The 16,270-nt window shown below is 28.8% G+C and overlaps 2 protein-coding genes across 7 annotated transcripts; one reads left to right on the top strand and one right to left on the bottom strand.

Annotated features, from left to right (window-relative positions):
* Positions 1–202: 202 nt before the first annotated feature.
* LOC126840763 (protein borderless) lies at positions 203–15,993 on the top strand. 4 transcript variants are annotated; one of them, XM_050576700.1, is made up of 10 exons: positions 204–718; positions 1,320–1,563; positions 3,008–3,286; positions 3,671–3,861; positions 4,254–4,466; positions 5,458–5,711; positions 6,584–6,750; positions 6,971–7,198; positions 14,992–15,125; positions 15,424–15,993. In XM_050576700.1, the coding sequence occupies exons 1-10, from the start codon at positions 479–481 to the stop codon at positions 15,430–15,432; spliced, it is 1,959 nt and encodes a 652-aa protein (XP_050432657.1). In that variant the 5' UTR covers positions 204–478; the 3' UTR covers positions 15,433–15,993. The 4 variants fall into 4 exon arrangements, with proteins under 4 accessions (XP_050432655.1, XP_050432657.1, XP_050432658.1 ...); XM_050576701.1 differs by having other exon boundaries at positions 14,992–15,130; XM_050576698.1 differs by lacking the exon at positions 15,424–15,993 and having other exon boundaries at positions 203–718; positions 14,992–15,387.
* On the bottom strand, positions 8,228–11,998 carry LOC126840764 (double-stranded RNA-specific editase 1). 3 transcript variants are annotated; one of them, XM_050576703.1, is made up of 4 exons: positions 11,927–11,998; positions 10,848–11,589; positions 9,943–10,568; positions 8,228–8,959 (listed from the first exon to the last, which is right to left on the bottom strand). In XM_050576703.1, exons 2-4 carry the CDS (start codon positions 11,538–11,540, stop codon positions 8,581–8,583), a joined length of 1,698 nt encoding a protein of 565 aa, XP_050432660.1. In that variant the 5' UTR covers positions 11,541–11,589; positions 11,927–11,998; the 3' UTR covers positions 8,228–8,580. The 3 variants fall into 3 exon arrangements, with proteins under 3 accessions (XP_050432660.1, XP_050432661.1, XP_050432659.1); XM_050576704.1 differs by having other exon boundaries at positions 11,923–11,987; XM_050576702.1 differs by lacking the exon at positions 11,927–11,998 and having other exon boundaries at positions 10,848–11,916.
* Positions 15,994–16,270: the final 277 nt, after the last annotated feature.

Below are 16,270 nucleotides of genomic sequence, written 5' to 3'. Positions count from 1 at the left end.
TTGTATCATTCTCGAGATTAACGCGCATGGTATTAATATTTTAAATTATTATTATCTGGAGACATCTTGGAATTTTGCGCGTAACGGGTCCACTTTGTCGTTGCATTCAGACCTTGAACCGAATTGCTAATGTCGCGTCCAGGAAGCAACTCAATAGATTGTTGGCAGTACTTATTGTTGGCTAATATAAACGCCGTAAGCGTGTGCGGCGTGTAGGTATACATACACCAGAACTTTACCGCATAGCCAGTGCGTGATGTGCTTTAGACAAAAAATTAAAGCAACCGTTCAACCGGAATAACGATACAGTCAATAATTAACAGTAATATAACAATAATAATAGTAATAATACATGACATGATTTCCACATAAAGTCCTAGGTATATATGCATGTACGTTCATTCCTGGTCCGAGCACTTGCAGGTCTGTTGCATACTGCATAGGTAAATATCTGCTAGCTGTTATTATCGTTAACGCCATGACGGCCGACCGAAGTCGCCAAATGACCGTCGCCCGCTACAGGCCGACCAACCTTTCGCCGTTGCAGGGGTTGTTCCTACAAGTGGTGGTCGCCTGCTTATTGCAATACTCTACGGCCACTGAAGAAAACGGTTTTTCGAAATCGGTCGTCCTAAACAAAAGAGTCGGCGAATTCGCCATGTTCCACTGCCAGCCGAACCCACCTGAAGAGGTCACCAAAGTGCAATGGACCAAAGACGTAAGGATAACAAGCTAAAAATAAAATATAACGTACCTATAAAACTTAGAGTAAATATGAACAAGGCTAAGATAAGATAAGATAAGAAAATCAATTAAATCGTAAAATAATTTGTAAAACATCTTCCATATAACATATTATTATTATGACGATGGCAACAATATTATGTAAATTACGATATTACTTAAAAAATATGCTTATAAACACTGTCAGACGACGTTTAAAATAAAATGTAAACGTAATGTAAATATATGTTACCTTACTGTTAACAAGTAACAGTAAGGTTTTGCGGTAAATTTTAAGACGGTGTAATTTAAAATACACAATTATACTCTCTGAATTACTCCGTGTTACCTACACATATTATTTGTAATTTACAATTATACAAGATGTGAGCGTAAAACTTTTTTTTTTATAAATATCTATATATATATATATATATATATATATATATATAGACAATGATTTGAATTGAGGTGAGAAATAAGGAGGTTTAAAATATTAATAAGTTATTTAGTTATATTTTATAAAATATTTAGCGTTTTTATAAATTATTTATTAAAATATATTCTGTAGCAACGTACGTATTGCAAATTTACAGGGTGAAATTGTTTTTGGATGGTTTGGCGAATTACCGACAATCGATGAAAGATATGATGGACGGTTAATCGTAGTGGAAAGTACCAAGTACACAGGTTCTTCCGTCAATGTAACCAACCTGCGAGAGTCTGATACCGGTTTATACGAGTGCAATCTTGTGTTACCAATAAAAGGTGAAATACTTTCTTTCGTCAATCACACCGAAGAGTTCTCAAACAATTCTCGGTTCCAGTTATACGTCGAAGGTCAGTACTATTACTTTACTAACTATTATAAGTAATTAAAAATTATTGATTTCTTTTAAACCCGTAATTGAAAGATCTTAAAACTGGTAAAATAAGAACATCTGCTAAAGAAAAAATAATCATTAATAAGTCTATTACTTTAACAATTGTTTTTTTCATATTTTACACATTTAAGATTTAACTAATTTTAAATTAGAAGTGAAATCGTTTTCTTTAAGATGTATTAAAAAATGTTGCCCTCAAATTTCGATTTGTAATCTTCGAACCTAGGAAAATGAACTATAATTCTTACCATAAGTTTTATTCACCTTATTTTCACATACAAATGGCTAAACAAACAACCAATTTTTAATTATTGTGTACAGTTACAATAATAACAACATTATATAACATAAAGTCTTGCAACAATAACCAAAATTCATCTAATATATTGAATTTCGTTTTTTACTAAATTCGAATACGGTCTTACATTTTATGCACCGCATGCATAGTTTAGACCTGCCATCAGATTAATTTTAATATCTCAAAAGGATTTTATTTTTATTTGTTTTTTAAAAATAAGAATTCAGTTTTAATTATTCGAGTGTATTTTTTTTATATATTTTAGTTTTAATGTCAATGATATATTATTTACTATGTATACAATCAACTGTTTTTCGTTTAGTATCAACTCTATAGCTTTGTAATATTTCATTTGACTTAATATTTGTTCATTATCTTTATTTAGCATTGTAATATTTTAACAGGGTTGTCTTTATTATTGAGCACTTCCTTTTCATAAACGAACATGGAAAGTGGGGATCATTAACTGAATACTCAATTGAGCTCTGTAACCAAAGCCATTACACAAAAGAACTTTTTATTAACTACATGTTACTATAATAATCATAAGCATATCTATCGTACTGTGTTAATACAAACATTTGTTGCACGCTCATAACTTATGTAATGTTATTAGCTACATTTTTTTCAATAAAGCAGTCTTACAAAGACATTGATTAAATTATGGATTTACTAACATGTGACAATAATTGTCATTTCAATTAATGTTGAATAATATTGCATTGCAATAACAGAATACTGTTTAGTATTGTAATAAGTTTAATTAAAATAAATTTTCAGAAACACCTTGCATAAGCTCTGCTAATTTGGGGGCCTTAAAAATTTTAAAACCGGGAAAAATATATACATATGCGTCATTCTGATAACACGAAGATATAAAAAAATCATAAAAATATTTAATACACTGAAATATTCTTGAATAGCCAAAAATGCAAATCAATAAACGTATCAAATGATTTTTATATCTGTTGCCGATGGTTGTTGAAATTTTATTTTTTTAATTTTTGGTTGGTACGGTTTTATACATTCTTGAGATATCACTATTTAACCAGTGGACAAAGATGTTAATTTATTAACTTAACAAAATTTAAATGTTGATAAGGTGGAGATATTATGAGTATTCCGCCAATTAATCAGACTCGAATGGAACACGATTCTGTCCATTTCACTTGCGTTAAAGAAGATCCCGAGTCCATAGTCCAATGGTATAAAGACGGCATACCTTTGGCAGACTTGCCCTACTTGAAAAGCAGATTTCACATAGCTCCTGAAGGTTCTCTGGACATTTACGATGCACAGCTAAAAGATAATGGATTGTACTCTTGTCGCATAGCCTCGGGCAAAGGAACTCTGTTGGCCGGCGCTTATCTCAACGTCCAGTGTGAGTGAATCAGAGTTGACAACAAAAAAAAAACCACATTATTTAAAAACAAATCCAGCAGTAATCCATAATATTTAACTTCGGTTATTCTATAGTAGTTAATTATTTATAAGTAAAATTAGTAAAAAAAAAAACCGAGAAAATTCGGAAATTTAACGAAAAAATTCTATTATATATTTTTAATTTATTGTCCATTGCCTTAACCATGTGGTAACTACACTTTTTTTTAGATTAACCCCCCCAAAAAAATAGCTAAATCGTAGTGTTTCTTTTTTTTTTAACTGGTTTTTTGCCGCCTGATCTGACATATAGACAGTCTTCCTTTTAACCATCGACAATACTGCGCTAAGAATATCGTATTATAAATATAATATAATTGTGTAGATAAAGCGAAAATAGTTTATGCACCGGCCAAAGTGTTTTTGGCGTACAGTAAGCCAGGCAACCTGGACTGTCATTTCCATTCCAATCCGCCACTAACAAAGATCAGATGGGAGAAAGACGGTTTTCTTTTCGACACGTACAACGTACATGGGGTTTACCACGAACTAAACGGATCTCTTTATTTCAACAGCGTGAGTGATTTTTAAATTATAACCTCTAGTAGTCTATAGTATAAGGAAAATCCTAAAAAAAATATAATAGCCTCCTCTAAAGAAAAAAAAAATTGCTCCTGTATATAATACTGTTATGCAAACAGTACCAAGAGACTAAAACATCGATTTCACCTTTCTATAAACAAAATAGTAACGGAAACAGTATAGAGTTATAATAAATAAAAGCAGAACTTTGAATTAATAACTAAAACATAAAAGTTATATTTTAAACTTTTATAATACAAAAAAAAAGTTTCTATAAAAACCTTTAATTTATCACATCATTTTTTTTAACAGTGTTTTTTGAGGAGTTAGGAATTTTTTTTTTTATAGCCTTAGCTTAACTTTCTATCACAATCCACGTCCCACAGGTTGGAGAAGAACACGAAGGTACATACACCTGCACGCCATTCAATGATTTGGGAACCGAAGGTCCGTCTACTCCGATGGAAGTCATCGTTCAAAGACCCCCAAAATTTGTGATTGTCCCTAAAGTATTGTACTTTCGTAAAGTTGGTGACAACGTGACTATGCCTTGTGCGGCCGAAAATCTACACAGAGATCCGGCAATCGTTTGGCAAAAGGTATACCTAATTGGTTATACACAAATTATAATTGATCATAGCGTTTATTGTAAAAGTTTTTCATTGTTTTTTTTTTACCAAGGGCAAATTGAAATGAGATACTAGGGTGCTAAGGCAACCCCTTTCTTAGTCCCCCTTTATTTTTTTTGCTAAGTCAGAATAAAATCAACTAATTTTTGTCTTTTCATCACCCGAGTACAGAATTTAAAGCGCTTAAATTCATTAAAACAATTAGTACATCATGTTCTCTGGACCTCTATACGAATTCTTTCAGTGTTAGTGAAGCCCAGATTACTTGTGATTAATGATGTACACTTATAAATTAATTAATATGTAACCATTAAGTTTATAAAAAAAAAACAAAAAACCCTTAGCTATCTTTAATATGGTAGTTCCTAAACCTAAAAAACGATGTTCTTAATACATTTTTACTTTTTCCTTTCATTATATAAAACACTAGGTAGATGAGTCTTATTATTTTTTAATTTGAGTACTAATAACGGTTTACATAAGACAGAATGACCTTTTCGAGAAAACATAAGAAATCATAAAAAAACCTGTGACATATGCTTAAAAATGTGGTCAAAATGTTAAATTACATTTAAATAAAAAATTGGTCATAATTCATAAATGAGTAAAGTACTCTGGTTTGTATTTTGTATGTTGCTTACAATTTTGGAAACTATTAAAAAAATCAAATAAACATCATAAAGAAAATTTTAGGTTTCAAATTGAAATTCAGCCGATTTAAACTATGTAAAAAAATTAAATTAATTAGATTTGTGAATTTTGAATGTTTCGAAACTTTTTTAGTTCAGTACACCTAATAATAACACGAATTTGTATCTTATAATGATGCACGATTGAATTGATGAGAAAATAAACGTTTGAGCAAATACATTTTGAAAACATTACTGTATTCAATTTTTTCATACGAGACCCACTATGTAACGTGTTTAGCAGCAAATGCCATTATAACATTGCGTTCTAGGAAAATGGCAAAAGTCTGTTCAATCCTCGTGTGAGTTTACATGGTGGCAATCTGACTCTGATCGACCTGAGGTACGAAGACAGAGGAATCTACAGGTGTGTGGCGTCGAACATAGCGGCCACAATTTCAGTAGAAACCGAACTCATAGTCGAAGAAAGCCTAATGCGACACAAGCAATTCGATTTACTGGTAAATTCCACCGACAAAAACATGGTCGCCTATTGGAAACAACCGTACTCGGACTGTACTGTGTGGTTAGTTAGTTACCTATATTGCATTATGAACACTTAGATAATAGATTTTCATAAAGATTCATACAAACGAGGGCATCACACTACACTATTTTTGTCATTGTACCTACAATAAAAAACTGTAGTGTTTATTAAATCTATTTATTTTATTAAATCGGAGATGCACGTTTTGAGAAACTGAGTAGTTTTAGCCGGTAGTGTGCCCAACAATTATGTGTGCTCCCTCATTCAAAATTACTACTCCCGAAAGGCATATAAATTATAAAAAGATTAAAAGAGAACCGTTTAGCCCACGCCCTTATAAGGTAATAGTAAGTCTATAATAATATAATTCAACTACAAACAAATTTTCTTTAAAACTATAAAAACTAAAAAGTGTCGAAGTGAAATAATTATTTTTAGTCTCGATGTAGATATTTTTTCAATGATGTTTTTATTTGTATTTTTGTGTCTTTATCCGTTATGTTTCCTATACAGCTAAACCGATTTCTTCATGTAGCAAGTCAAAAATCAGAAATCATACCTAAAATTCAGCCCTTCCCCTAAAAATCGAAAAAAAATACCTAACAAATTCACATATTTTTCAGTTTAAAATTATGGCATATTTATACCTTCGATGTTTCTTATGTACCATAGTTTTCATCAAAATCGTTTCCAAAAATTATAGAACCACTACGGATAGGTCCATTGACTAATAATATGAATGACATAAAAACTTTCATTTGTACCTTTTTGGTACTCAATACTTTTCATTTATATACCTATATAAATACATTAAATATTACTTACAGCACAAACGACCTTTTTTGAATTGCAATTTTCCAATACATACCAACAATTTTATATATCATATATTATCTTCACATAAACCACAGGAGCAGAGAGCTAAATTCGCCAAATTGGATTATAGCGGCGACTTCGAATGACGGTAAAGCGATTTTGTCAAGGCTCAACATTTCTAAGGAATACGAAATTATGGTATCCTGTCAAAACGATAACAGAGAATCTTTATTTAGCAAGTCTACCGTCATAAGACCAACAGGTTAAGTTCCTAGAATATCTTATTTTGTTTAATAAGTTCTTGAACGTGTCACTCTTATAATTCAATTTTACATTCTTGTAAAAGAGTTTTAATAAAACTTTTTTAATAGTTACTGAACGCGTACTAGTATCTAGTGTATAATTTTGAAAGAAATATAAAATTTACATTGTAATTTTGGTTTATGCAAATTTACTACTTTTATTAATGTAAAACATTACAGCAGGGCCAGAGGATTGGATGCCGCAAATATATAAAACGGAGATCACCAAAGATCCATTTACTGTTTGGGTGAATCGTATACAAGGCGATAACGACAGTTACAATATATCGTGGACCACTCCGTCGGTAGATAACCTTCAGGTTAAGCACTACGATATCAAATGGTATGATGCGAATGACAGCCAAGAAATTGGTTCAGCGACGACGAAAAATAACAGACATTATATAGGTAAGACCAAATGGATATAATTATTGTAAGACAGCATATTATTTAGTACAATAATTGAGAAAGTTTATGCAAGGTGATGATAAAACAATATGTTTGAGAAATAATAAAATATGAAACATAATATATTAGTCTTAATACACAAAAATTCTTCACAACTTACTTTTTATTTATACATTTAATTTGCAATTATAAAAACGATACTTAACAATTTAATTCTAAAGCAAACGACCTTACTTTATCGCTATATAAATTTACATGCCAACAAATAATACAAAATAAGTAATTTTATAATAAGCTATTTGATTAAAAATATTCGTACATTTTCACAATAAATTAAACACACTTATACATTTTGTTTTTTATTTTTTAAACTGTTTAATTTATTATTATAAGCAATTAAATTAAATAAAAAATAAAAATGTTAAGTAGAAAAATTATGTGTATAGTAGGTATAAAAATAATTGAGTGAGTAAAAAATAGAGCTTCAAATTATCCGGAATTACTTTTATTACTTTACAAATGCTTTGTGGATTTTTTGAACTACTAGTGTTTACCCTTATTTTATATACAGTTTATTGACGAATATTTTAATTATAAATAACAATAAAACCTTAATAGTACAATACTATTTTAGTAGTGGTGTAACGAGGTTAAATTTGTACAATGCAATTGGTATCTATTGATATAATATTGAAATTTGAAATACATTATTACCATACTACAAAATTTAAAAATATACACTCTCAACAATTTTAAAATCTTATATCAATAATACATTTACATGTAACAGTACAATAATATTATAACTTAATAAATACATAAGATCATTATTTTTCAAATTTGTACTTTAAAATTGATTATAATCAATTTGTGTTATATGAGTACAAATAATTGTTTAAATAACGTTTTACATCTAATGTTGATATGAAAAAAGGATCAAAATCAAAATACAGATATTAATACTAAATACAAATAAATAAGGTCTCATAAAAAAAAAAAAAATAGTTAATTTCTATAAAAAATAATGTCCTCTTAGAAATGTAATAACAACACAACAGTATTAAATTAGGTTCATTCACTAAAAAATAACTTTTAAATATCATTTTAATTAAATTACTTATTCTATGTAAATACAAAAATAACCTTATACTAAATATTTAACATAAATAAAACTGTAGACACAAACTTGTAATAAATATTAACATAACAGGAAAATTAAAAAAACATAAACTATACCCAAGTCAATTTTTAAGAAGTAATTGCATGAGATTTTTTTTTTTAGTTAAAATGAAACATTATTCTCTAATATAATTATACAGTGAACTATAACAACACAAAATCAGCCAAATTATTTTGAACACTTTTAGACATTATCTTAAGTTTTAAATACTGAATTCAAATGTTTTCATTTCTTCTGGTTTTTTTACCCAAATACCATAATTGTATGACATAAAAGTACATAACAACAATTGCTTAACACTTTCATAAGTTTTATTGTTACTTTTTAACTTATCATAAGAAATTTTTTTGATTGATTTTAATTGTGCCATATGAGCATAGTTAGTGATTCGATTCAAGTGCAAAAAATCTTCACCAAGCTTACTTTTACAAAGTCTAGACAATTCGTTTTTCACTGTTCGACCAGTATTTCCTTTAAGTACTTCTAAATTTTCATCTTTAATCCAATTAATACAATACGGTGTTGCAGAATTATGTCTACGAGGTAGGATACTGTAACCGCGTAGCTTTGGTTTCTGCAATCTGCAAATATAATACAGTACTTATATTTTTTTATTATATTATTAATTTTCCTCAGTAACAATAAAACTAAATCTAGGGATTAAAACAAATGTGCTCATTAGTAACACAGGTCTTAAAGTTTCTAAATGAAAAAAATAAAAGTAAATTTAGTAATATGGATAAAAAATATCAATTAGTCATCTAATTTTGTATAAACATAAAAAAAAACCAAATTTGTTTTGAAACCACACTGCACATAGGTTTTTTTTTTAATTGTATCATTTGTGATGTTTGTATCTTGTTTTTCTAAATTTTTTTTTTTGTACTAATTGTATGTACAGATAAAAAAGTTCCCTAATTTTTTCATAAATGTTCAACAACCCGTTACAGAAATATAAAATTTTTAAAATATGGGCAATATTTTTTTTTCAATTATGTAAAAATATAAAGATTTTGAAAAAAATTAATTATTATAACCAATGTGGTAAACACAATTTGTTTGTTATTTATTTTAAACTAGATAAAATTATATTCCCTTAATAAGTCATAAATCATAATGTAACTAATAATAACATAACAATGACATGCTTATTTTTATTTACTACAAGTAATTTAATGTAAAATAATAAAATATTTAAATAAACTCTTTACCACAAAAATAATCCTCTATAGCTCTATTTGTGGTTAAAGATTTATATGAATATTTAATTATTTTATAATATATAACCACAAGTGTTGCTGAAGTTTTTTAGATTAAATAATTATAAATTTAAAATCAGATAAATACAAATGTGGTTATTATTAAAAAAGTAAAATAGGTGATCATGCAATCAATAATTTCTAATAACATTTTTTATTAGAAGTAGAGACATGCAGCATACACTTATGACTATACTATTGAATATATACTACTACTATCTCAATAATGGGCATTTTTCCATTTCCTATAAGTAGTGTCCGCTAGTTTAAGTTTCACAGTATTACATAATAATAAATGTACTCACTTGTACAATTCTGGTAGTTCAGCAAAAGCGTTATCAATGCGGCCGTACATTGTTCGAGTAATGTGTTCCTCGTTAAATACACTGCCAATGGATATTGACTCTAAGTAAACAGGTTCAATAAAATTTGCCAATAAATTGCCTTGCAGTCCCAGAACATTCCAACGGGTCAATTTATCAGAACATGACATAGTAATCAGACGTTCCCCTTGAGCAATTCCGTCATATGTTTGTATTTCTCGGCCAAAGACAGAAACCGTACCAGCTCCGTTTTCAATTTTTGATCGTAACAAACCGCGATTCAATCTGTTTGGATGGTTTTCTGTGTCAGAGAAGCTAAATATTCTAGCATCCCCACATGGAGCTGTGTTTATATATAAATGAAAACTAACTTCTTCCGATAACTTTAACAGATTAGTTTCATGGTTAAACACAAAAATTGATGGTTTTGAACTGAAAAATGCATTTAATTGGTTGTAGAAGTACTTCATAAGACATCTGCGACTCAACACTTCAGCATGGCAATCATGCAATGTTTCACCACTTAGACTTAAGTTATCACCTGACATACATTTTGTACCAGTAGCCAGACAAACTACTTCTGCAGTATCTAAAATATTTTTGGTCATCTGTAAAAGAAAAAGTCGTTTTCTAAAATGTATACAATTTGTTATAACTCCAACAAAAATAAATAAATAAGTAAATATAAAATAAATTTCCTGAAACAAAACGTTTATATTGCTTCAAAAGGCATAACTTCTCATTAATATGTATATATTAAATTGTCATACTCTTAATAATTTTAATCAATGTTTGTTAGTTATAATAAGAAGTAAAAAATTTAACCTGAAAACATTTTCAATCCCTGAAATGGCATAATGAAAAATTATTACTTATGTTTTTTATACCTTAATCATACTGGCTACAACACAATATTCTTTATGTTTAACGTCATCAAACTGCAAATTTTGATAAGTTATATCTGTTATGGTGGCAAAATAGTCAATGATTTTCGCTTGCTCGTAATCGGTTTGCAACATTTCTATAACGTCTTTGAATCTTTCGTTTGAAGGCTGAGACGCAAATATAGCTTTTAACGCATTACGGCTTGCAATTTCTTTTGCTTCTTTTATGTTTTGTCCATATCCAACAAATTTACAGCCACTGATAGTAACACTCATAGTTTCTAATATACCATGCGACTCTTCTTTTACAAATTTCAATTTTTCTCCAGGATACATCTCGTGAAGAACAGATATAGCTGATTTTGGTACTGCTTGAATATTTGGTGACGATTTCTTCAAAACAGTATTGTCTTCAAATGTCTCTGACCATGTTCTTTTTTTTTTTAAACTTTGTTCGCCATTTTCAATATGTACCGAAATTGAATCCATTCTTGTAGTGATTAACTGAGATTCGATTATGGCATTTAATTTGGCTCTTTTTTTGGATTGTCCTTTGCCCACATATTTATGATTATCTACCGTCAATTCAACAATAAATGTAGGCTGATGATCAGGCCCCATTTGTTGAAATTGAGACCATTGACAGATAGGATATTTTTCATTGAATTCTCTCAGGATATAAATATTGTCATCCATACTTTTTATTGCACTTAAGTTGTTTAGGTTAGTGATTACAAACAGAGTTCTGAAAATATTCAAATTCAAATAATTGATATAATTTTAGGAAATCTTGGCTTCAAACATTCGTTTAACAGCTAATAGTTTAATAAGTTATTAATCAATTATGTTGTATCATTTATAATCATTGGTTATATTAAATAAAAACAAACACAACACAATTAATTTTGATAATATAATTTATGATTTCAAAAAAATTTTGATAGGTTGAATTGTTTAAATTTTGATAAATATATATAATATTAAAACAATACAAAACATTTCACAAATTGTGAACGGGGCCGGACTAGACAAACCCCAGCAAAATGAACAAATGATTAGACAGATTTGCAAACAGTACCTACTTTCTTTTTATGGCTGAAATATTATGTTACTTCAAAAATACAAATGCGATACAATAACAAAATAAACCGATCGTTACGTCTTATCGTGTATCAGTCTTATCAATGTATTCGTTAGAGATAGCACCACTTTAACCAAACACTCATAGACCTTGTTGTATTTTATTTTTTTATATACTTAAAATTTAATTATAATATTATAATTATAGTATAAGGTCAATGCAATAATCCAATAAATAAACAATAGTCATAATTAGTAATTAATGTTTAATGTGTCTACAATATCAATGTTTCCTATACTGACAACGATAACACGTTTCTTATTAGCCGATTTTGTATTTATTGTATGCACTATGCAATAACGTATTTTGGGTGCGGCCTGACAATATATTATTTCCCTCTCAAGACATCATAAATTTATCACACACCGTCAATTCATCGTCCAGATATTAGCTAAAAGTATAATATTTATTGTTATTGTTATTATATTATATTTTTTTTTTATAAATATTGGCAAAAACATTATTTGTCATCCAACAACATTATAATATACCTAGTATAAAACTATAATCATTAATCACCCTTTTTATTTTCAAAATTCACTAACTTACTTACGAGTATTAATTAATTTACTAATTATAATTAATTAAAAGTTTATTAAAAACTTGAAATTGTACTTAACACATCCGTACGCTTAACCAACAATAAGGTTTTTACAAGCATTAACTATTTGTTTAAAATAAATTTAAATAATATTTGTATTCGAGTTAAAAATAAGAATTACAATTTTAATAAATTATATCTAGATGCTTAAAACAAAATTAAATTAACTTTAAAAATATATGTGGGTATATGCAACTGATTTAAACAAAATTAGTATACATTATGTTGTAAGAAAAAATAACCCTGGGCGTTCAGTAAATATAACATTTACCAATTATTGAAAAATCTTATCTTTGAAATTATATTATTTCTACAACCAATTATTTTTTTAAAAAAATAATTGATAGATTAACTTAATTTTTCTCAACGAAAAAAAAATATATAGTTTTTACTCTGCTTTATGAAATTTAGTTGTTAATAATCAAAGAAACAAATTATAAAAAATGTCTTACCTTTAGAAAGATAATAGAACCTGCCATAATGCTGCAAAACTTTTCAAAGCGAGGAACAGCGTTTTGCTCTTTTTAGTATAATGTCCCATAAGATAACTTATAACTAGATAAAACAATTATTATATAATAATGTAATACATTTATAAATAATAATATAAATATAATGATTCATAAATAATGAACACGAGTTTGTTTTTAGATTTAAATAACAAATATTTTTATTGATATTTTAAATAAAATTTATTTCTAGGAAAAAAAATAAAAATACATGAATGTATGATAGTAAAATAATGTAGTCTTGTGACTGTCTGGGTTGGTAGGGTTATAAAGGCATCCCTAAATCAGGGTTAATGTGAGGGGGAGGGGTGTAAGTCAAGCCTAGTGAATATCGATTTGGACCACGTTTACGTCTATGACACAAATATATGTGTAATCTCCCCTACTTTTTAAATAAAATTTCTTTATTATAATACTGATTTTTGAAATTAATAACATAAAGACAATTTTATTCGATCCTTACCCATTTATTCGGCCATTTTGGCTACTAGTTAGGTTGTATAAGAAATCTTGAAAGTTTTACTATTATAGAAAAGTTTCCCAATTTTTGTTTTTTTTTAATTATTTAAAATAATATTTTTTTTACTGAATTTGGTTTCAAAGTACCATAGGAAAATTTTAAATTTAATGGATTTTCAACTGAGGAAATCAATAGTTTTAGCGTTATCAATGTGAGGTTAGTAAATCTTAGAAAATCAGAAAATTATACATATCTTGACATTTTTTAGAAGTGCCTCAAAAATTGTATAATTACTACATGTCTGGTTACAAATAACCTGCATTGACGTAGGTCGTAGACAGCTCATCAACTGGATAGTAAAAGCTATTGTCAACTATCATCTCCTTTTATATTGAAATTCATGTAAATTAGCATTGAATCGTTACCCCTCGTTTGGGCCCATACAGATATACCATTTTTTTGAACTTCGACATGCTTGGAATGGTATATCCATTAGATCTGAGGATTTCCTTTACCGTTTCCCGTTTTCGGCGGGCTGCTCCTGGACCCTTAATTCTAGGAATGGACCGGCACACCTTACGGACCATTGTTTTGTATCCTAATCCTCGTTTGTGAGTAACTGGCTGGATAAATTGAGATATTTTCGAATCTTGATTCATGGTGGTTCTAGTAATTCGGACTTGAGTCCGGCGTTCCACGTGGAATTTCTTTCGGACTACCGCATTCGCTGGTTTAATTTGTTTTGGATTTTCTTCTTTTATTCTCTTCTCGACTGTGAACCCGTCATTCAAATGTGTCTGGTCATGACTAGGATTTGCTAATTGGGAATTTACTATTGGATTTAATGTAGTATTATGTTGTTCCTCAGCTACACAGTCTTCATCCGATGACAACTCCATACCGTCCGCACTTACTAGTTCCACCATTAAACTGTCAATGAAATCATTAATTTCCTTTTGCAAAGTTTCGGAAACCGTGTCGAGTTGGTAGTTGGCTTTTTTTGAAACTTTTTGCCTGGTAGTTTTGGATCGTTTCTTTTTCCCCATTGCTTGCTAACAGCGTATTCTCTCCTAAAATTTTATTTTTACTAAAGGGACCTTCGTAAATAAAGAACACATTTTTTATGTTAATATCTAATTAGGTATATTAATTAGTATATTTCGGTTTTCATAATTCATTTATAAAGAAAAAATCGTTTATTAACCTAATCACAATCAAAATATATTAAAACAATTTTTTTAAACATACTAAGAATTAATCCCTTCCGGACCTTTAACGTGGTTTATAGATCCCCAAACCCCATTCCCACATACTCGTGGGCCGTAAAGTAGAATTTGACAGAATTGGACTCGGAAATCTGTTGCTTTATGAGTCATGTTATTTGTTAGTAAATAAATACAAATCACATTAAAATATTCCAATTGTTTTACGCTTAGTTGTGAACCTGGCAGACGGCATGGTATACAATATCCACGTATTAGCCACTATGGTGAATGGTCAACGATTGTCCAGTGAAAAACTGATTTACAGAACTTCAGCAGCAGCCAAAGCTAGCATGCGTTCGAACACGGTCAAGTATTATTATATAGTTTTATTAATTTTGTTCTTCGTGGGTGTTGTTTTTTTATGGTGCAATAGCTGTCACGATAAACGGTAACTCATAATTGCAGTACCGGTTATCTCTAATTGAAGAGCTCTCAGTAATTAATCTTATCAAATTATCCAGTACCGCGATACTGATATTTTCACTTCTCAGAACTATCAATTTTTTTTTAATTTAATTTTTTTTTTTGAACAAAGTAAATAGTACAACGTTATTTACAAAAATTTCTACGTGCATTTTAATAATATTTATATTTCTATTATAGCTAAGGTAAGCAAGACCGCAGATCGACTAAATTTTCGGACGGTATTCAAATTTTTATTGTACAACATATTATTAGCTTCGATGCGGAGCTGAGAAGGTAACTAATCTTACAATGCTGTTTTTTAAAATTTTCTACCTATTTATATTCCGGACCCAACATTACTTTTCAACCACTTAATGTAGCAAATCTTAAGATTAGACATTGTAATAAAATGTGTATTCCATTAGATCAAAAGTTGAAAATACTTAAATTTTCCTTTCAAAATAAAAATTAATTAATTTATAAATAAAAACAGTTTTTTGTAACAATTGGTTTAACTTAAGTTTTATTTTACTTTTATTTTGTTATGTAATTTTTGTTGAATACTGTAAGTGAAAGTATTATGTGTCAAAGGTCATAAGAAGGGCTATTGTATTCTTTGACAAACTACCCCCTCCCAAATGTGTTCTAAAATATGTTCTTTTTCTATATTAAGTATAACATTTTTTCTTAAGAAAAATATATTAAGGAAACTTACAATAATCACCGAGCTTGTATATCTTGACTCCAGCTGTATTTTGTTATTCATTAATAATCAATATAAAGTATTCGAATCTATAATATTGTTATTGAATAATAACTTGAATAGAACAATAATAAAAATTGCCAATCGTTTGCGTACCCTTATTTACAAGCATAAAACAAATAAGTTAAAGTTAAATTAACTTTCTTAGTAGTTGGAAAAGTGGTCCTGACAGGTCTGTATACGCGGAGAATGAGTTCAGACTAAACGAGAAGAGCGCTATTATCAAATATAACTAGCATTTAAATTAATTTTTATGAGCCCATGAGTTTTTTCAATAAATAA

Source organism: Adelges cooleyi, unplaced genomic scaffold (assembly GCF_023614345.1).
Source record: "Adelges cooleyi isolate 19-005CV unplaced genomic scaffold, UGA_ACOO_1.1 ACOO_flye_CR_arks_rails_tigmint_CR_PRNA_376, whole genome shotgun sequence".
NCBI lineage: Eukaryota > Metazoa > Arthropoda > Insecta > Hemiptera > Adelgidae > Adelges > Adelges cooleyi.
This window is presented reverse-complemented; position numbering and strand designations above follow the sequence as displayed.

Coding starts and splice junctions, on each gene's coding strand:
- LOC126840764 (XM_050576703.1), bottom strand. CDS start 11,540: ATGGATGACAATATTTATATCCTGAGAGAATTCAATGAAAAATATCCT. Junction 10,569..10,847: donor TTGTAGCCAGTATGATTAAG/GTATAAAAAACA, acceptor TTTCTTTTACAG/ATGACCAAAAATATTTTAGA. Junction 8,960..9,942: donor GAACTACCAGAATTGTACAA/GTGAGTACATTT, acceptor TTATATTTGCAG/ATTGCAGAAACCAAAGCTAC.
- LOC126840763 (XM_050576698.1), top strand. CDS start 479: ATGACGGCCGACCGAAGTCGCCAAATGACCGTCGCCCGCTACAGGCCG. Junction 5,712..6,583: donor TACTCGGACTGTACTGTGTG/GTTAGTTAGTTA, acceptor CATAAACCACAG/GAGCAGAGAGCTAAATTCGC. Junction 7,199..14,991: donor AAATAACAGACATTATATAG/GTAAGACCAAAT, acceptor TTTTACGCTTAG/TTGTGAACCTGGCAGACGGC.